General features: G+C 35.4%; 2 protein-coding genes across 2 annotated transcripts; one reads left to right on the forward strand and one right to left on the reverse strand.

Moving 5' to 3' along the window:
- Positions 1-1,007: 1,007 nt before the first annotated feature.
- egfl6 (EGF-like-domain, multiple 6) lies at positions 1,008-17,481 on the forward strand. The gene is made up of 13 exons (XM_063006037.1): positions 1,008-1,081; positions 5,839-5,945; positions 8,387-8,479; positions 10,250-10,369; positions 10,549-10,668; positions 10,946-11,080; positions 11,625-11,750; positions 12,552-12,626; positions 13,506-13,760; positions 15,396-15,461; positions 15,536-15,631; positions 16,260-16,525; positions 17,017-17,481. Exons 1-13 carry the CDS (start codon positions 1,011-1,013, stop codon positions 17,122-17,124), a joined length of 1,638 nt encoding a protein of 545 aa, XP_062862107.1. The 5' UTR covers positions 1,008-1,010; the 3' UTR covers positions 17,125-17,481.
- Positions 17,482-17,601: 120 nt separating this feature from the next.
- On the reverse strand, positions 17,602-20,770 carry trappc2 (trafficking protein particle complex subunit 2). The gene is made up of 5 exons (XM_063006050.1): positions 20,657-20,770; positions 20,436-20,536; positions 18,724-18,870; positions 18,148-18,231; positions 17,602-18,055 (listed from the first exon to the last, which is right to left on the reverse strand). Exons 2-5 carry the CDS (start codon positions 20,526-20,528, stop codon positions 17,957-17,959), a joined length of 423 nt encoding a protein of 140 aa, XP_062862120.1. The 5' UTR covers positions 20,529-20,536; positions 20,657-20,770; the 3' UTR covers positions 17,602-17,956.
- Positions 20,771-21,195: the final 425 nt, after the last annotated feature.

A 21,195-nucleotide genomic window follows, 5' to 3' on the forward strand; every position in this document is an offset into this window, starting at 1 on the left:
TCAATCCCTCAAAAGATACAAATTCTATTTAAAAAACTTGAAATAAAGCATACGTTCTTCATGTTTTTGTGTTGGTTTTTGGGGTTCCCCGGTTTTCTCCCTCTTCTCAAACAAAAGGTGGCTTCTTTATTGCTTCTTGGTGTAAGTAAACTTACTGTGACTTGTGTTTCTGGTGCTGGATCTGCCATGACTCTGACCAGGAAAAAGTGGTTGATGAAAATGAATGAATAACACTCTGAGTGTCTGAGAGGCTTGCAACCAGGGTCAAGGGTCATTACTCTCAACTGCATGCTCAGACATGCCATAAATGTCTGGTTGTGACTAAGAAAAACATTGCAGTTCAGTAACACAGACAGTGGGATTTAGTATTCTGCAGTTGAATATCCTACATATTTAATCTAATGTAAACCTTGCACAACCTTTCTTCAGAAGCTTCAGATTGATAGTAGAACTTGGTGGTTCTTTATTTAAATCTTACTATACAGAAAGTTGTTCTTCTCAGTATGAGGAGACCTGTTTTATGTAGTTTGTATGAACAGACAGTTTGTTTGTACAGATAATCTTGATCTTGGAACCTAAAACCTAAACAACTATGAAATGTTTAAGTGTATGTAAACTTTTGACTGTAAATGTTTTAAACTGTAAAGATTTGTATTTTCTATAGAATAAAGTGTTTTAATGCAGTGTTCCTGGTCTTTATTCTGCACATATTTCAGGCAGGTAAACCCCTCAGGCTACAAATACCCATCAATCACTACTTCCTGTGTGGAATTTCAGGTAAAAATATGCTCATGATGGTGTTTTTAAATACCCCCTCCCACTTTTAAATACCTCCTCCCACTAAAAACAGACTGCAGCAGTCTGGAATCTGATCCTGGTGTGGAGACGAGTTAAAAGCAGAGGAACTGCTACAAGTCTGGAGACGTCCTCCAAACTAACACTGTATTTATCCTGGATCAAGAAGAAAGAAAGAAAAAAGCAAGAACTACTGAAGGAGAAAACTTTCAGCCATGAAAGCTTTCAGTTGGATCAGTTCTCTGATCTTCCTGCTATATGTTTCACACTCAAAAGCTGAAAACAGGTATGAGTGTTTATTCATTATTTATTCAAATAAAAATGTTTTACCTTGTTTTTCTCATGCAGTTCATTTTAATCTTTATTTTATTTATATATTTTATATATATTTTCAAAAAGTTTCAGCCTTATTTTTTTACCTTTGCATGTAAAAGTATCATGACTTGTTTTAAAATTAGTACATTTAATAAATGAGACTGTAAGGGTGCCATCAAAGCAGCACTTTGTATGCACTAATCTATATGTTTCATAAATAAAAACACTGGAGGAATAAACTATGTTTAAAACAACTGTTGGGGGAAGATACTGTTGTGTGATGGATGATGCATCATACTAGAATCATTTAAAATTCCATACCTTTGGACATGTACTTATCTGTGCTGGTTCACTTTTAAAGAAAACAACAAAAAAGTAGGAATGATATTAACACTGTTAGCTTCCTTCTCCATAGTTTCTAGGTAAAAGCTGATTGTGAAGAAATTCTGTTTCATTTACAAGATTTTTAGCTACGTAAAATTTAGCTGTTAAAATGTTAACCAGTGTTCAGTGGATTGAAAATCTGATTACATCACTTAGTTTACTGCTGCAGCAAATTCATTTAAACATGATTAAGTACTTTCAGTTGTGTAAAAAAGTTTGTAAACCCTGTGAAATGATGTCTGCTTTAATTGCGAATAAAATTTGGGCAAAAAAACACTAAACAAACTGTATAAGCCACTACCAAAAAATTTGCACATTTCAAAAGATGTTGATCCAATCCAATTGATTCAATCTAATTATTGCAGACATGCAAACATGTAACAATAGAATGTAAATGCTTTACCGTCTCAACTTTTTTGAAATGTGTTGCAGGCCTGAAATGCAGGAATGGATGCATATTGACAAATAAAATGGAGTTGACCAGGCAAAACATGACATTTAAGGGGTTCAAACTGTCAGCAATGTAATGAAAGTGAAATAAATCTGTTTTTGTATTTGCATTTTCCATACTGTCCTAACATTTTCTGATTTAAAATTGTATACTAAACTGCTGGCCTTTACCATTCTACTATATTTTACTATACTATACAATAATGTACCATACTATACTACACTGTACTATATTGCACTACTATACTACACTGATCAGCACTATACTACATTGTTCTACATTCTTCTACACTGTACCATACAATACCACACTGCTCTGTACTATACAACACTGTACTGTACTATACTACACTGTACTGTACTATACCACACTGTACCATACAATACTACACTGCTCTGTACTATACAACACTGTACTGTACTATACTACACTGTACTGTACTATACCACACTGTACCATACAATACTACACTGCTCTGTACTATACAACACTGTACTGTACTATACTACACTGTACTGTACTATACCACACTGTACCATACAATACTACACTGCTCTGCACTATACAACACTGTACTATACTACACTGTACTGTATTATACTACACTGTACCATACAATACTACACTGCTATGCACTATACAACACTGTACTGTACTATACTACACTGTACTGTACTGTACTATACTACACTGTACCATACAATACTACACTGCTCTGCACTATACTACACTGTACTGTATTATACTACACTGTACCATACAATACTACACAACTCTGCACTATACAACACTGTACTGTACTATACTTCACTGTACTGTATTATACTACACTGTACCATACAAAACTACACTGCTATGCACTATACAACACTGTACTGTACTATACTACACTGTACTGTACTGTATTATACTACACTGTACCATACAATACTACACTGTACTGTATTATACTACACTGTACCATACAAAACTACACTGCTATGCACTATACAACACTGTACTGTACTATACTACACTGTACTGTACTGTATTATACTACACTGTACCATACAATACTACACTGTACTGTATTATACTACACTGTACCATACAATACTACACTGCTATGCACTATACAACACTGTACTGTACTATACAACACTGTACTGTACTATACTACACTGTACTGTACTGTATTATACTACACTGTACCATACAATACTACACTGTACTGTATTATACTACACTGTACCATACAATACTACACTGCTATGCACTATACAACACTGTACTGTACTATACTACACTGTACTGTACTGTATTATACTACACTGTACCATACAATACTACACTGCTCTGCACTATACTACACTGTACTGTATTATACTACACTGTACCATACAATACTACACAACTCTGCACTATACAACACTGTACTGTACTATACTTCACTGTACTGTATTATACTACACTGTACCATACAAAACTACACTGCTCTGCACTATACTACACTGTACTGTATTATACTACACTGTACCATACAATACTACACTGCTCTGCACTATACTACACAGTACTGTATTATACTACACTGTACCATACAATACTACACTGTACCATACAATACCACACTGCTCTGTACTATACAACACTGTACTGTACTATACTACACTGTACTGTACTATACCACACTGTACCATACAATACTACACTGCTCTGCTCTATACAACACTGTACTATACTACACTGTACTGTATTATACTACACTGTACCATACAATACTACACTGCTATGCATTATACAACACTGTACTGTACTATACTACACTGTACTGTATTATACTACACTGTACCATACAATACTACACTGCTCTGCACTATACTACACTGTACTGTATTATACTACACTGTACCATACAATACTACACAACTCTGCACTATACAACACTGTACTGTACTATACTTCACTGTACTGTATTATGCTACACTGTACCATACAATACTACACTGCTCTGCACTATACTACACTGTACTGTATTATACTACACTGTACCATACAATACTACACTGCTCTGCACTATACTACACTGCTATGTACTATACAACACTGTACTGTACTATACTACAATGTACTGTACTGGAATATACTACACTGTACCATACAATACTATACTACTCTGCACTATACAACACTGCTCTGCACTATACTACACTGTACTGTATTATACTACACTGTACCATACAATACTACACTGCTCTGCACTATACTACACTGCTCTGTACTATACAACACTGTACTGTACTATACTACAATGTACTGTACTGTAATATACTACACTGTACCATACAATACTACACTACTCTGCACTATACAACACTGTACTGTACTATACTACACTGTACTGTATTATACTACACTGTACCATATAATACTACACTTCTCTGCACTATACAACACTGCTCTGCACTACACTACACTGTACTATACTACACTGTACCATACAATACTACACTGCTATGCATTATACAACACGGTACTGTACTATACTACACTGTACTGTATTATACTACACTGTACCATACAATACTACACTGCTCTGCGCAATACAACACTGCACTGTATTATACTACACTGTACTGTACTATACTACACTGTACCATACAATACTACACTGCTGTGCATTATACAACACGGTACTGTACTATACTACACTGTACTGTATTATAATACACTGTACCATACAATACTACACTGCTCTGCACTATACAGCACTGTACTGTGCTACACTACACTTTACTGGGCTTTACTATTGTTAGATATTTTAAGTGTCGATATACTTATGGTGCTGAACCCTATATACTTATGGTGCTGAACTATTTGACCGTTAAGCTTAGTATACCATCTGTTCCTGCAAATAAAGCGAACTACAGAGCTCTTAAAATCTGGTTCTGTTCCTGTTTCAACACCCTTTTTATCTCACCAAACCTTAAGCCTATTCTAGAGATAGCTGTGTCTATATAAGCTCTGAGTTGTAAAACTCAGAACAAATTAAGGCATCTCAAACTCTGACCTTGTCTCTTGTCTGAGTGCTTTTCCCGTACAGGATTCACTGAGTTCTTCCTCTCCTGAGCTATGTTTATAGAAGGGACGTCTGTGTAGTGACTTTAGCCGTATCTAACAACTATACTACACTGCTCTATGCTCTTCCACACTGTACTTTCCTATGCCACATTGCTCTGCACCATATTGCACTGTGATGTACTATACTACACTGTACTGTACTAAACTACACTGTGCTGTACTATACTACACTGTCCTGTACTATACTACACTACTTTGCACTATACTATACTATACTAAACTATAGTACCTGTAGTACTTTATGTTCACAGGTGTCCATTTTGAAAGTCTCTTGTTTTGACAGTGTTGCTAAGGGTTGAAGTTTTTGGCTCAGGATGAAGTACTGCCACCAATGCCTGTAGTTTAGCTCGCTGCTTTTAGCACAGGTATTTTAAGAGCTGGGAATGTAGCTATAAATGTAGCATAACCACCTGTTAGCATCTCAGATTCACAGCATTGCACTATTTTTGTTTCCTCCCCCAACTAAAATCACGCCTGCATTCACATATCCTGTTTATAACACATCCACTTCCCTTTGTTATCCTTTCCATTATAAACTTCAAACTCTTTACATTTAACAATATAAAAAAGTTTAGATCAGATTTAGCATGTATAATACTGTAGTAAAGCATTATTATATACTTGATTCTAGCAATATTATTTCTTTTACTGAGTTATTTCTTATTTCACTCTCCTGATCACACAGGTTTTCTTTTTGTTTTCATCACGCTGTTTACCAGCTGCATTGTGATAGAAAACTTAAACAAATGTATGTTTTTTAATGTTTGTTACAGGCAAAGCAGACAAATCACACTCGGAAACCTACAAGGTATCTGTCGCTATGGTAACCGGTTGGAGTGTTGCTATGGCTGGAAGAAAAATTCTAAGGGCCAGTGTGAGGGTAAAATAAAGATTTTTCATCTCCACCTTCTTGTTTTCATTTTAAATCTAAAACCTACAGTTTATCATTGATTATTATAATAATATTATTTAATTAACAAACTCAATTTTCATAAAAGTTGGAATAGGTTGTTTAAATTGTATGTTGTATTCCGTATGCTGTAAAGGGCAATAAAAAGAAGAATATGTGATTTGTTATTGAATCTTTATTCTGGTATTTTGCAAATATAAACACATTTATGCAACACACTTGGTTGGGACAGAGGCATTTTACTCCATCACCGTTCCTATTAATAATACCTTGTAATGGTTTGGAAAAAGAGGACACAAATTGTTGCAGTTTTGCAAGTGGATTTTTTATCTATTCTTGCTTGATATGAGATTTCAGCTGCTTAACAATCTAAAGTCACTATTGTTAGATTCTCCTTTTCATGATGCACCAATCATAGATCAACATGTGTGCAGTAGCTGACTGCTTCTTTTTAACTGCACAAGGCAGGGTCATATGGAGATTCGTACCGTTTAGCTAGTAAAGGCCATAATTGCAGCAGTCATGAGGAATTCCCTCGAGATTTGAACCTACAAGTTCAAGATGTCAGCTCTAGTGTGCCATACAACACCATGCACCATATGCACATGGCAGCATGTGTCTCTCTAAAATTCCCAAAATTCACCTCTGTGTCACCGATGATCTCCTATATCAGGGGTATTCAACTAAAATGTAAAGAGGTCCAGTTAGAGAAAATTTCTTGAAGCAAAGGTCCGGAATGTTTAACTATATATATATATATATATATACAGTATATATATATAACATATATATTGATATATATTATTTATAAATAGCCTAGTAGTTGTATCTACATCTGCATGTAATCAATAACTGACTGTCAAATCAGATGTCTGTTTGTTTATTAGGATTTTAACGTCATGTTTTACACTTTGGTTACATCATGACAGGAACAGTATTTACTCATTACACAAGGTTCATCAGGTCACAAGTTTATATCGAATACAGTCATGGACAATTTAGTGTCTCCAATTCACCTCACTTGCACGTCTTTGTACTGTGGGAGGAAACCGGAGCACCTGGAGTAAACACGGGGAGAACATGCAAACTCCACACAGAGAGGACCCGGGCCGCCCCACCTTATCAAACCTTTCTCTTATCAAATTAAGAGAAAATAAAAATAAATTGTGCTCCAGTGGGAAGTAAGAACAGAAATGAGTCTCTCCATCACGGATTAAATGCTGTATTTTCGCTGTACACGTTTCTTTTTTGGAGAGCGCTATTTGTCTCCTGTCTCACTCGTCTTTTTCTTAACTTTCTCCTGCACAGTCGTCTGTATCTCTCCCTTCGTTTTTTCTACGTTCGCTATCTTTCTTTTTCTTTCCACCGTCTTTCCACATGTACCTCGCCTCTAACTCTCTCATCTGTCTGCACTGTAGAGTCGCTGTGTTTACCGGCTGGAATGCACAGACTTGATTGGCTGAGTGGTGTCACGTGATTGGTCTGTGCGTTTTCTCATCCGCTAAACCGCTACCGTAAAGACTACAAAAGCTGCGCCGGTTAAAATAGAAGCGCTCCGTCAGGTTTCAAATCATAACTTTCTGTTTTGGCTGTAGGTCCGGGTCCGTATGGGACAGCTTCTGGGTCCGGATCCGGACCGCGGTCCGCCTGTTAGTGACCTCTGTCCTATATCATGACAGATGCTGGCTTTTGCACCTTTCACTGATAACAGTCTGGAAGGTTCTTTAAGTTTTGGGCGCAGAGAAATTACTGTACATTTAAAGATTGAAACATGGACCACAGCACAGCTCAGGTCCAGAGGACATCAATAAAAAATTGATGTATTGAAAGTATGATTTTCATTTTGTGTATTAGAGTTGTATTTCTTGATGCACCCCCAGTGAAGATGGGAGACTGTAGAAACACCTACATCAACTAACCAAAAGAATGACCACAATAAAGAATCAAGTTAAGAACCTGGGCAAGTGAAAGACAGAGCAGACAAAGCTTAAGATGAGGTTTAAAGTTTAAAAGGGTTGGAGAGTGACTGACTGTTAGGTACTGTTCACAGGTAAAGCAGTTCTGGAAGAAAAAGAGAAGATAATATTGACGAAGTTTACAAATAGGATTTAAAACTGAGTTTGATCCTTTCTTTAAATGAGTGGAGTGAAGTTCAGGTGTGATGTGGTCTCAGTATCAGGTGATGGAAGCAACTGGGCTGCTGAGATCTGTACTGTTTCATGCTCATGAAGGAATCTAAAGCTAATACCAATAAGGGGAAATTTCAGGTTTCAAAAACACTAGTAACAAATTCATGGTCGAGACATTCATCATATTTTTATACATTTAAAAATAAGTGTGTTTTATTTTTCTCTAAACATTTTGGATTGGTCAGAATTAATGATTTCATTTACTGATGATTGTATTTTCAGCACAGTGTGAATTCGGATGTAAACATGGAGAATGTGTTGGCCCAAACAAATGCAAATGTTTTCCTGGATACACCGGAAGAACATGCAGCCAAGGTTTGTAACAAATATTAATTTTCTTTTAGCTGGCTAATAATCTAAGTTTTATAAAAATCTATGTCCAGATGTAATAATGTTGTTATTTAGATTAGCCAGATGGATGGATGGATGGATGGATGGATGGATGGATGGATGGATGGATGGATGGATGGATGGATGGATGGATGGATGGATAGATAGATAGATAGATAGATAGATAGATAGATAGATAGATAGATAGATAGATAGATAGATAGATAGATAGATAGATCTGTATAATCACAACAACATCAAGTATCTGTATAATCACAACTACAGTTTGTACTACTAGCTTGAATAAAAGTTAACTCACTGTGGCACTGGAAGTATCTTCTCTATATTCTGGGTGATAATAAATGTATCTAACATGATTTTTTATTGTGACTAGTTCCATGGTCTAACGTATGTCCAACAGCGAAATGTGTCCCAAATCTAGGCTAAGATTATTATACAGTACATTTATGGCTTATAATTATTATACATTTGATTTAGTTATATTTCATTAAATTAGTTCATGTTGAATATAGCTGCTACAGTGCTTTTAAAAAAATCAACCCTGTTAATGTCTTTTGTTTTTGCATGTGTGAAACTAAACAGTTTTAGGATCTCACAAAAATATAAGACGAGGAAACACAAAATAAAAAATATTTTACATTATTTAATTTATTAATTAATTTATTTATTTTTTAATTATCTATTTTTTCCCACTTTTTTCCCCCCAATTTTTTATCCCTATTCTAGTCATGTCCAATTACCCTGATTGTGTCCTCTATACTGGTTGCGCCCCCTCCAGCACGCAATCAGTACAGCCTGCATTTTTCACCTGCACGAGCTGAGTTCATACACCGAGAGACACTGCGCACACCCCCCCCTCAATGTTATTCCTCAGCCCTGTGCAGGCACCGTCAGTCAACCAGCAGGGGCCACAGTTGTACCAGTTATGAGGACCCATGCTCCGACTCTACCTCTAAGCCCCTGAACAACAGCCAAACGTTGTTCATACTGCCGCCCAACCCAGTCGGAAAGGTAGAGCTGAGTTTCGATACGATGCATCTAGAAACCCAACTCTGGTGCGCTAGCATACTTTACCGCTGTGCCACCTGAGCGGCTACATTATTTAATTATTAAGGATGTTATGCAACATTTGGATTCATCCATTTTAGAAGCATCTAAACTGCGACCCACCTTTTCATGAAGAAGTTCAGCTCCAGTTTATTTTCCATTTGGAGAGAATTGCTTACAGTCTGGTCTCCAAAGCTTTAGAAATGTCCTTTTAACCATTTTCAGACTGAGATGAATTTTAAAATGGTTGCAGTTTTTGAGTCTGTGTGTCTGGTGTAATTATACCCAATTAATAAAGCATTTGGTTCACTGATTGAGTAGCTAAGGGAGCAATTACTTTTTCCCACACAGGGCCGGTTGGTGTTTTTTGTTGCTTCTCAGGTTGTTTTTGTATTGAATTTTATCTGAATATCTGAAATGATTTAGTAGATTTTTTGTGTTAAAAGATTTAATGGTTATACTGTATTTAGGCCGCTAATATTAAGTTACCTGAAAGGAAGCTCATGTAAGTTGGTAGCTAGCTGTAACATTCAACTCATTGTCTGAGGACCCACCCTTTGAAACCCATGGATATATTAAGCTTGCTAGGTCAACACATTAATGTGACCTGATTTGCTGACAAATAGTTGTGCTATTTAGCTCTCTGCTAGTGTTTGCTGCAGGAGCTAACTGTGTCTCTGTCCCCAGATTTGAATGAATGTGGACTGAAGCCTCGTCCATGTGAACATCGGTGCATGAACACGTTTGGTAGCTACATGTGCTACTGCTTAAATGGATACATGCTAATGCCTGATGGCACTTGTGCAAGTAAGTGCTGCAATAAACTTCTAACAATTATTTATTTCTGTAGTCATTTAATTTTCAAATATATATATTGTTCCTATTTCTGCCTGCTCATTCTGAGTGCAGATGAGATCAGGTGTTTTTTAGTGCATTGTTACATTAGCATTATGATTCAGCTAAATGTTGTTTTTATTTAATTACAGACTCCAGGACCTGCTTGTTAGCTCACTGTCAGTACGGATGTGAGGAAGTTGAAGGCGAAATTCGGTGCATCTGTCCATCCACTGGATTACAGCTCAGTCCTGATGGGAAGACCTGCGTAGGTCAGTCTGACAGGGTAAAACACCACAGAATTACAAAGCCATGACTAAAAGACCAGATCTCATAGAAACACATGAAGTGACACCTCAGCTGCTCAGCTAAGCTCAGTGTTTATGGAAGGTTAACAAATAGAAATCATGGGTGTTGGGTAAAACCATTTTTTATTAAATTCAATTAAATTCTTTTGATCTTTTAATCTGAAGTTGTTCAGTGTAGGAAGTAAATAAACACTGAAGCATACAGGAAGAATTGTGTTAATATGAATTTTCTGTTGGTTAGACATTGATGAGTGTGTGAGCCAGAAGCACCAGTGTCCATACAACCGAGAGTGTGTGAATACTTTTGGAAGTTACTACTGCAAGTGTCAAACTGGTTATGATCTGAAATACATCAATGGAAAATACGACTGTGTGGGTAAGAACAATTAAAAATGATACAAATCTAAACTTACCATTACTAACTCACTATTTCATTAAAAAGTTTATTTAAAATTATAATTTGTTTATTTTATTTAAGAATGTCCAATAATTTAAACTTAATTTTAAAGTTTTATCATTTTATCTTACTTAGAAAATAATAAATTTAAAATCATTGTAATGTTTATATAAATTATTTGTATTCCATATATTGTATTTTCAATATTTTTGCTTTTAAATTTTTTTATGTTTGTTTTAGTACATTTACATACACTTTTTAAGATTTTCAACTTAAAGACATTTAACTTTAAATGTACTTACATTATTGTCATTTATTAGTTTATTATTATATCTATTTTATGTACTTTTTCATTTGTTCTGGGGTATTCTTGTATTTCTTTTTTTACCCACAGTACTTTGTTGGTGTTTATTTGATTTTGTAATCTAACACACTTAAATATTTAATAATATTTTAACAGTATTTCATTTCTTTTTGTTTTTTTCATTATTGTATTATTAATTTAATGTTTTGTGTTTTTCAGATATTAATGAGTGTGCTGACAGCACCGCTAATAAATGTGATCGACACGCAGACTGTATAAACACTGATGGATCGTACAAGTGCAAGTGCAAACAAGGTTTTCGTGGCAACGGCTTCGACTGTTCAGGTTTTTTTTATTTTCATTATCATTTTATTATCAATTTTATCCCTTTTTTACTTTACAGGTATCTGGTGGTTTAAATCTTTGAGTTTAATTTAGAATTTATTTAGCTTTAATTTAGTGGTGGTTCTCACCCATTAAACCAACATTCAAAACACATATTAAATCTGTTTTATGTAGCTTTTATTTATTTCTGTAATCTAATTGGTTCTGACTGAGTAGATTATTGTTCATGGAAAAATTTCAGATTTCATGCGAACGCAAATTTAATATTACATTTTTTTTTACATTTTTGTAAACTGAAAAACTTAAACTGACCAAAAAAACTATAAACTATAAAAATAAGCAAATGGTTTTAAATAAAAAAGTTGTTAAAGTTTTTTTAGATAAAGTTTAAATTCCATTTTGTTCTAAAAATAAAAGCTTAAAATTATTTGTGATAAATATCTGGAATTAAGTTTAAAATCTGTAACACATTTCTATAGAATGTTTTGTGCTTTCTGAAGAATGTACAAATATATTATTGTTAATCGTAAAATGAGAATATATTCTTTTTTATTCTTAATGTGGCATTATATACTTACTGCATTAGAGAAGAACAAACTACTGAATTTACTCTACTCGACCAGAATTATTTTTAAATATTTAGTCATGAGATCAGGATCAGGATTCTACAATAAACTGACAAATGAGGTGCAGTTAAAAACAAAGTTTTTGGTAATAAATATATTGTAGTCTCTGATATAAAGTGCTTCTGTATCTGAACCTGCATTAGAACATTTCTACATGAATGTGTATTGTGTGTAGTAAAGCCGTTCTATAGCAGCAGTCGCAGTTCATGGGACGGAGGAGATAAAGGAAGTGCAGATGAATTTCAGAATGGTGAGATCATTCGGTCTCAGATCAGCCTGTGTTCATTCATTCATTCATTCATTGTGTGTTGAAGTTTGGAAATTGCATTTATGGGTGGAAAACCTGCCTGCATTTCAACGTTAACCTTTAATGTCCTTGCATGATCTGATGATTTAACTCAGTGCTGGAGCTGCTTGTTTGTATACATCCCCATCCACTGAATGTGGAATGTCTCTGTCATCTGGTTTGTGTACACTTGATTGACAGTGCTCAACTTTTCAGTTCTTCTGATTGTGCCATGAACTCACATTTACTTTTTTACTTAAAGTCATTTAAATGAGAGATTCAAAGCCATTAAGCAATTGTTCTGTATCTCTCTATGCTATTATATAAATACAGCCGACCGCAGCTCAGTGGATTGATTGTAAGAGGTATATTTTATACCTGAAAACCACTGTGACTGATTTTTAATAAAAAAAGAAAAAATTGTGTCTTGATATAAGATTTTAAAACTTTTAATTGTTAGAAATACATTTTTTCAAATATTATTCATTTATATATTATTATTAAAATTATTACTTATTTATTAAGGAATATTTTGTTGGTGTCATTACATAAATAGATTAAGATTAGATTAAGATTCATTTTTGTTTTGTTAAATGACTTAATAATTAATAACTGTGTTTGCTTGTTTTAACCTAATATATCAATGTTTGCATAAACCTGTACAGACACTGCTTTATTTTAATTCACAGTTGTTTTAATTCCTGTTTTTATTAGTGACAGATACCAGATTTGCAAAATTAATAGCACACTTTAACATAAACAGGGGTGTGTTTGTAACGGAACAACATGCTAATCTCAGATCCTGGAGATGATTCATGTTAAAATACATTTGGTTTGTAACAGTGATTCCAGATTCTCCATCAAAGTTTCGGATTTTGGGAGAAAAACTGGACAACACCATCCCCGAAGCCCTAGTGACCGAATCCCCCAAACTTCACCTGCAACCCTTTGATTATGATGGAGAAGTTTACATCGGCCCAGAAGAACCACAAATACTTACAGAGGGGGAGCTAGAGGAGGAACAAGATAGAGGTGTTGGTGGAGAGGAGAAGAATGGAGTAAACAGTGAAAAGCTGAAACCCAGAGGAGATGTTTTCTGTAAGTCCTTTAATAGAAGATACAGCACTAAGTGTTTCATTTAAATGTGTGTGTTCTGTTATGTATTCAATACATTTAATTAGACTAGACACACCCAGGCTTCATCTCTGCAGCCATGTAGAATATTATCATTAATTAATAAAATCATTCCTGCAATGTGAAGAAGCTAAAAGATCTCAACAAGCTGCAACACTTTGAAGAAATTCAGGAAAAATGTGGGAATTAACGTTATTAAAGCTGCCCCTTATTACACAGCATGGACATTACAGCTGTAGAAGCTTTTACTTTAAGCTTTACATCTTCTCGCATGAGGAGACATGTCCACCAAACATCCAGAACATCCCAGCTGGGAAAAACTCCACCTCCAACTTTCCTCAAATCAGTGGGAACTAATACCAACCCCTTTATTATCCTGCCATAAAACATCTGGTGTGTAGACAGGTGCTGTCATCAGCCCCAAAAAATGTTTAATACTGTAGCGTCACCGCTAGGGGGCCGCCACGGGCTTTACCCAGAAGCCCTTGCGGCCATGCTGTCCGTGCTTACTGTGGCCTTGTAGCCCAGTGTTACGGCTGGGGTGGCTACGGTGAGGGCTGGATAGGTAGCTTTATGTTTGTCTGTTATATGAATGTATGTGTGTGTGAATGAGTGCCAAGGGCAGCTCACTCACGGTCCCGACGCTCTCCTTCCTACTCACCGGCGCCACATTGGTGTCAGAAGTGGGATAGTGGTGTTTGGGTGGTTCGGTGGGCCAATATGCCCCATCTGTGTGAGTGCGCTAGCCCAGGTGGCTGCAGGGGCAGAGTGTCCGGTCCAGCAGTGGGTGTAAGGGTGGCTCGGCAGTGTAATGGGGTGCAGTCCGGACGAGGAGCGCTGGTGAGTTGGTCACCGGGTTGGTTGACCATTAGGGAGGGGGCAATGTAGCATCACCGCTAGGGGGCCGCCACGGGCTTTACCCAGAAGCCCTTGTGGCCATGCTGTCCGTGCTTACCGTGGCCGTGTAGCCCAGTGTTAGGGCTGGGGTGGCTACGGTGAGGGCTGGATAGGCAGCTTTATGTTTGTCTGTTGTATGAATGTCTGTGTGTATGAATGAGTGTCTGTCCTAAACCACTGAGTGAACTGCCAAGGGCGGCTCACTTGCGGCCCCTACTCGCCGGCGCCACAATACTACAAAACCTAGAACACAAATCAACAATCAGAGAAAGAAAATCAAACATCTGCCTCATTAAAAATATTCAGCTTTATTCCACTGTAATAATCTATCTATCAACTCATACAGACACTGACCAAGTTCTTCAGTTTCTCTTCACATCAAACATCACAATGCAGAAGAAATCTGTTCAAGCATCCAGTAAGCGGCAGTTATGCAGTTAATCTTGTTAATGGCCTGAATGACTAGACTGAACTAGCCACAGTAACTCAATTAAGCTTAACAACCATGATGAGTAATAAAGCTTCTCATCCACTTGAGGTAGATGGTCCCAATCTGAGGCTACAGTGGGCACAGGTCCACCAGGTTGGGAAAACATTGCCTGCTCTGATGAAATTTGAAGAAGTTCCAATATGCTTTGCTTTTGTGTACCTAATATTTGCTAATATATGCTAATAAATGACATGTTGATGTTTTTTGGACAGTTCCTGGTGAGGTCTATGGGCGAGTGTCAGAACTGAAGGAGATAAATGCGGCTCCTCTGTATGAACGTAAGTCCTGATTTGAGTTTCTCATTGGATTTTCTAGATGTGTGTTTACATGTGTGTGTTTATTTTTGGAGCAGGATTTCTGACTGATTGTGGTTTTGATTCGGGGGAGTGTGAATGGGTTCAGGAGAAGGATGATGACCTGGACTGGAGTGTACACTACCATCAAAAAGGTACCAACTCTCAATATTTAAACATGTCTAACATGATGTTTTTACTGGAATGAACCAAATAAATGAGTATGATACAGTCATAAACCAATCACATTCAACGTGCAAATCACTGTCCGCTAATGACACCCCGTATACTGTTATCTATGCTAACACTATGCTAATGGCTAGCTGCTTGCCTCTTTAGGGCAGCACAGTGGCTAAGTGGGTAGCACTGTTGCCTCACAGCAAGAAGGTTCCTGGGTTCGATCCCCAGGTGGGGCAGTCCGGGTCCTTTCTGTGTGGAGTTTGCATGTTCTCCCTGTGTCTGCGTGGGTTTACTCCGGGTGCTCCGGTTTCCTCCCACAGTCCAAAAACATGCAAGTGAGGTGAATTTGGAGATACAAAATTGTCCAAAACTGTGTTTGATTTAACCTTGTGAACAGATGAACCTTGTGTAAGTGTAAAACATGATGTTAACATCCTAATAAACAAACAAACTTTCCTCTTTACTATTTGTCGACATTATTTACAGAAAGTTACGACAAGTTTCTTTACTGTTGATGTTATAATGGCACCTTCAGTGCACGCTAACATAAGCGTACTGTGTGTGTCTGTGTTTATGCTAACAGTAATGTGTGTATATTTATAGGAAAGCAGTACTACATGGCTCTGAGTGGAATTGTGGGTAACTGGAGGGAAAAGGCCCGACTGAAGCTCCTCCTTACAGATCGAGTTCGCCAGGGTTCCTTCTGTCTGAAATTCAGCTACCAAATCACAGAACAGCAAACAGGAAGTCTGCGCATCATCATGGAAAATGCTAACAGCGATTATGTTTTGTGGGAAACGAGATTCAGTGCCGACGAGTGGCAGAGCGACAACATCGACGTGGTCTGGACGGGCCAAGCCCCAGATTCGGTATGATGAAAAATGATTGTATTGTCTCATCAAAAGAATTCCATGTCATTGTATGTCCTTTTTTATTTTTCCATCAACCACTTTGTCCTGGTCAGGGTTGTCAAGGTTGTGGCAGGTCAGGCTCCACAGGGAAACACTAGCCACAATACAGGAACATCCTGGACAGGGTGCCAATCCAAACGCAGGGCTTCTGCCACCTTCAGACATAGCCAATCGTGTACACGCCCTGCCAGCCGATAGCACTGCTGAGATTCGAACCCGGGACTCAGTGATGGTGGGCTAGTGTTATTATTGACACCAGGGTGCTCACTGCTTTCCAAAATAAATTCACAAAATTGAAAGTAATTAAACAATTACTTTTCAGAAAGATTAAAAAATACTTTACTGAGTCTTTACTCAGAATCCTTAATGATAAATAATTAACGATTATTTTCTGTACTTGATTTATTTATTCTTTTCAGTTTAAATGAAACTTTTGATTTTTGTTGCAGATTGTTTTTGAGGGAACACGTGGAAATTCTGGAAGCGGTGAAATTGGACTGGATAACGTGGTTCTGATTTCAGGAAGCTGCCATGATGATGAAGAAACTATTTTTTAGTTTTAAATGATTTTCATGCAAAAACAAAAAGTTAAACTGAAAACAACGATAAAGAAGAAACTTAAATCTCAAGTCTTATTTGTACCAGGTAAGAATATACAACCACAACCAGAAAGCTAAAGATCCTAATGAGGAAAAAAGTGTTTTAACGTTTTGGGTTTTGTAGAGTAAATTGTATCCGGTAAAATTTTGAATTTTTTAAAATGTTTTTGTGTTAAAATTTGATAAAATATTTTGGATTGAAACAAAGTGTACTGTTAATAAAACAATAAAGAAGCTGTTTGGTAAAGAAAACATAGTGAGCATTTAATTCAATGTTATTGTGCATATTAAACCTGTATGATTATTAAATGCTGTTACTTTTATGAAATTCTTTAGTAAATGTTTTATTACAGCTTTTATTTCTTTTACTTTCACAAACACACACACACAATGCTTTTATATTCTTTGAAAAGTGGATTTTTTAAATAAACAGACTTTCATTTCTAACACTGTTTTATTGATTTTTGCTGCATTATTTTAATGTTCTTTTTAACCATTAAATGATACAATAAAAAAAACATTTGAATTGTACAATTAAATTGTGTTAATAAATTTATGTTCAAATAATAAACTACATTTATGTTTTAATACATTTTTTCAGTGTTTAAAATGTAACAGGAAAAGAGAGAAAAGGGGTTTCATGTTTTAACAGTGAAAAGTTTATTTAATTAATTATAGATGTTTTTTGAATGTGTTTATTTAGAATAAAATGTTTCCTGTAATGAACTGATTCTTTTAAATGAAATTCTGCTACATTATAAATGTATGAAACTTGTAAGGATGGAACCGTTTAGCTGATCAGGTGCTTCTTCCCCAGAAACTGAACTTTCCGATCGAAAGCTGTGGAGCGAATGGGAGTGTTCACTTCATAAAAAGGATTCATCGCAAACTGAAAAAAAAAAAACACAGAAAATTACACTTTAATATCGTATAACATTTATACTGATATTTATGAACATTCTGAATAAATCAAGTGCTCACTTTGATGTATAAATCGTAAACATCATTAAAGAAGTTTTTGATGCCATCTTCTTGCCGAACGTCGTGGAGCATGATGAATCTTACATGTAACGAAGCATTAAAGAAATAATCAAGAATAAAACTACCTGCAAAATCATTCCCTTTTTGATGGTTGTCTTGCTGATGCCTGACCAATGACCTGTTGTTAGTTTTATTTACGTCAAAAGCAGGTGACACTGATTTACAATCGCTTATGCTTCCTAACTAGACAGATCCTTAAAGTTGAACTTACTTGGTGTTATACTGTAATGATTGAGTGTTCATTTTTTTAACAGTTTATATCTGTCTTTCTTTAAAACTTTTCTTCTTCTTTTAACACTTTAGTGCAATAATTTATAAATAAAATTCACATTTGGTTTTTTTATTATTAATTTCTTTTTATGCTGTTCATTTTATTAAAACAGAAAAATCTTTTTTGCATTATTTAATTTGTGGGATAATTTTTGACTATATATTTTGGTTATTTCGGTCTGTGTGTGAATTAAAATTTTAAAAGATAATTATAAACAAACATCCTTAATAATGTAAATAAAGGATATGAGCAGCGGTGACGAAGGCAGAGACAAACCACTCATTAAATTTATCTACAGTTTTCAGGTACATGTTGTTGGAGAGCCACATGTTCTCATCCACCAGGTCCAGAGCAGCATGTGCTATAAACTGGTTCAGGTGTCGATGATCATCCTATAAAATATAAAAATAATGCAATTTATTATAAAACCTCATCATTTCATCCAGTACAAATCTCCACATTTAAACACATTTACCTATAAATATAAATAAAAGAAAAAATAAAGGAAAATATTCAAACCACAAATAAATCATTACTGATCTGTTGTAAGGCTGCTGTTTTTATAATTACAGCACCTACAGTAAGTAATAAGCAGTGTTTGAACTCTTTCCTTTTGGCAAAAGATCTTCAGTTTCCCAAGGTAACGAGGGTCTCTCTGAATGACTCACAATTTCAAAATCCTCAGTAAAATTTTAATAGAATTGAATTCAGGTTAGTCTATACAGAATCTTCAAATTCTTTAGCAATCTTGAATTGTCTTTTTATGTTTAAGTTTCATGGTTAATTATATTAATAATATATTATATTATATTCTCCTCTCATGTGTCCCAATACTTTTGATTCATTCATGTTTCTTTCAATAGAAATATGTAACGCTCCAGTAATGTTTGTAAAGAAGCAGCTTTATATTACAATGCTTCCTCCACCGTGGGTCTGGTGATCTTGGAATACACACTTTTTTCACTATGTTCTTTTGTTCCTGTGCTTCAGTCTCTGGTACTGATAAGAGAATTGCTTATTTGTTTAGTCTGTTAAAGAAAACCGCTGATTTAGAATAAAAAGTGTTTTAAAGTTTTGGGTTTTGGAGTGTAAATTGTGTTTGAGGACAATTTGAAATTTATTTTTAATATTTTTAATGTTTTTGTGTTGAAATTGGATAAAATATTTTGAATTGAAACAAAGTGTCTTGTTAATAAAACAATAAAGAAGCTGTTTGGTTAAGAAAATAAAAACATAGTGAGCATTTAATTCAATGTTTTTGTGCATATTAAACCTGTATGATTATTACTTGATGTTACTTTTATGAAATTCTTTTTTTCACATCGTCCTTTTGTTTCTGTGCTTCAGTCTCTGGTACTGAAATGAGAATTGTTTATCTGTTAAATCTGTTAAAGAAAACTGCTGATTTAGATTATTTATTTACACGTTTGCTGTTCGATCACCAATGTTAGTTAATGACAAACTAAATAAATTAATAAATTATTGTTTGTAAACAGCAAATCTTTAATCATGGACAGATCAGATAAGATTCTGACCTATCAGCACTATGCTTCAATATTGTTTTTATTTGAACATGTAGAAATCCAATTCATTTATTCGGATTTTAACGTCATGTTCTACACTTTGGTTACATTCATGACAGAAACGGTAGGTACTCGTAACACAAGATTCATCAGTTCACAAGTTTTTTTTAATTAATTTAGTATCTTCAATTCACCTCACTTGCATGTCTTTGTACTGTGGGAGGAAACCGGAGCACCCGGAGGAAACCCACATAGACACGGGGAGAACATGCAAACTCCAAACAGAAAGGTCCCAGACCTTATTCCACCTGGGATCGAACCCAGGACCTTCTTGCTGTGAGGCGACAGTGCTACCCACTGAGCCACCGTGTAGAAATGGAACTATTTGATTATGATTTTACTGAATTAAAATATTTATGAAGAAAATTTGATACTTTTGATTCGGTTTTCCCAGGAGGCAGAAATTCCATCTCATACACCGGATTATCATGATGTCCCACCATCACAAAATAAAAACTCCCCGACATGTCGTCTCCTGGAAAAAAAAGAAATTAGAGTAAATATTCAGTTCTATTAATAATCATCTTAATGCTAATCATGTTTTCTTTGTTATTGTGATGTAAAATATTAATGTTATTAAGAAAGTAAAGAGAACCTGATTCAGTCAGAGCTCTAAAAACTCGTCATTTATCTGAGAATAATAAAAATAATCAGGAATAAAAAAGCGCTTCTCTCTCTCAGGCACTCAGACTTCCTGTTTACGTTCCCCTGCGTTATCATTCACTGACCCGGATATACATACTGAGATGTCGGAACAAAAGAGTTGCACTTTTTCGTTTATTATTTATTTGAATTATGTTTCTTTTAAGTCATAAAAGCAATTAAAACGGAATCATTGTTTTAATTAAATAATAAGACATAGTTTGAGTTTTCCTTTCACACCAAATTTGTGCTCTTTTCACTTCATTTAATGTTTGAGTATTTTATGCGTTGCTGCTATATTTATGTTTTAATTATTACATGTGTATTTATTATTATTATTATTATTGTTGTGAGAAAAATTGTAGCCGTTAGAAACAGTAGTAACCCGGAAGTAGAAGCAGAAGTTTAACTGGACGCTTGTGTTTTTATTGGTTGTTATGGAGTTTGAAGGTGTTTTTAGTGAATTCATTAGTTTATTAATATTCGGATGCA

This window comes from Trichomycterus rosablanca, chromosome 12 (assembly GCF_030014385.1).
Source record: "Trichomycterus rosablanca isolate fTriRos1 chromosome 12, fTriRos1.hap1, whole genome shotgun sequence".
NCBI lineage: Eukaryota > Metazoa > Chordata > Actinopteri > Siluriformes > Trichomycteridae > Trichomycterus > Trichomycterus rosablanca.

Bases quoted from the DNA above. Each gene is read 5' to 3' on its own strand.
- egfl6 (XM_063006037.1), top strand. From the start codon at position 1,011: ATGAAAGCTTTCAGTTGGATCAGTTCTCTGATCTTCCTGCTATATGTT. The intron at 10,669-10,945 runs GTCAGTCTGACA...TCTGTTGGTTAG, and splicing joins TGATGGGAAGACCTGCGTAG to ACATTGATGAGTGTGTGAGC. The intron at 13,761-15,395 runs GTAAGTCCTTTA...TTTTTTGGACAG, and splicing joins ACCCAGAGGAGATGTTTTCT to TTCCTGGTGAGGTCTATGGG.
- trappc2 (XM_063006050.1), bottom strand. From the start codon at position 20,528: ATGTCGGGGAGTTTTTATTTTGTGATGGTGGGACATCATGATAATCCG. The intron at 18,871-20,435 runs GTATCAAATTTT...TATATTTTATAG, and splicing joins CTGGGAAAACCGAATCAAAA to GATGATCATCGACACCTGAA. The intron at 18,232-18,723 runs ATCCTTTATTTA...GCTTCGTTACAT, and splicing joins CCTTCGTCACCGCTGCTCAT to GTAAGATTCATCATGCTCCA.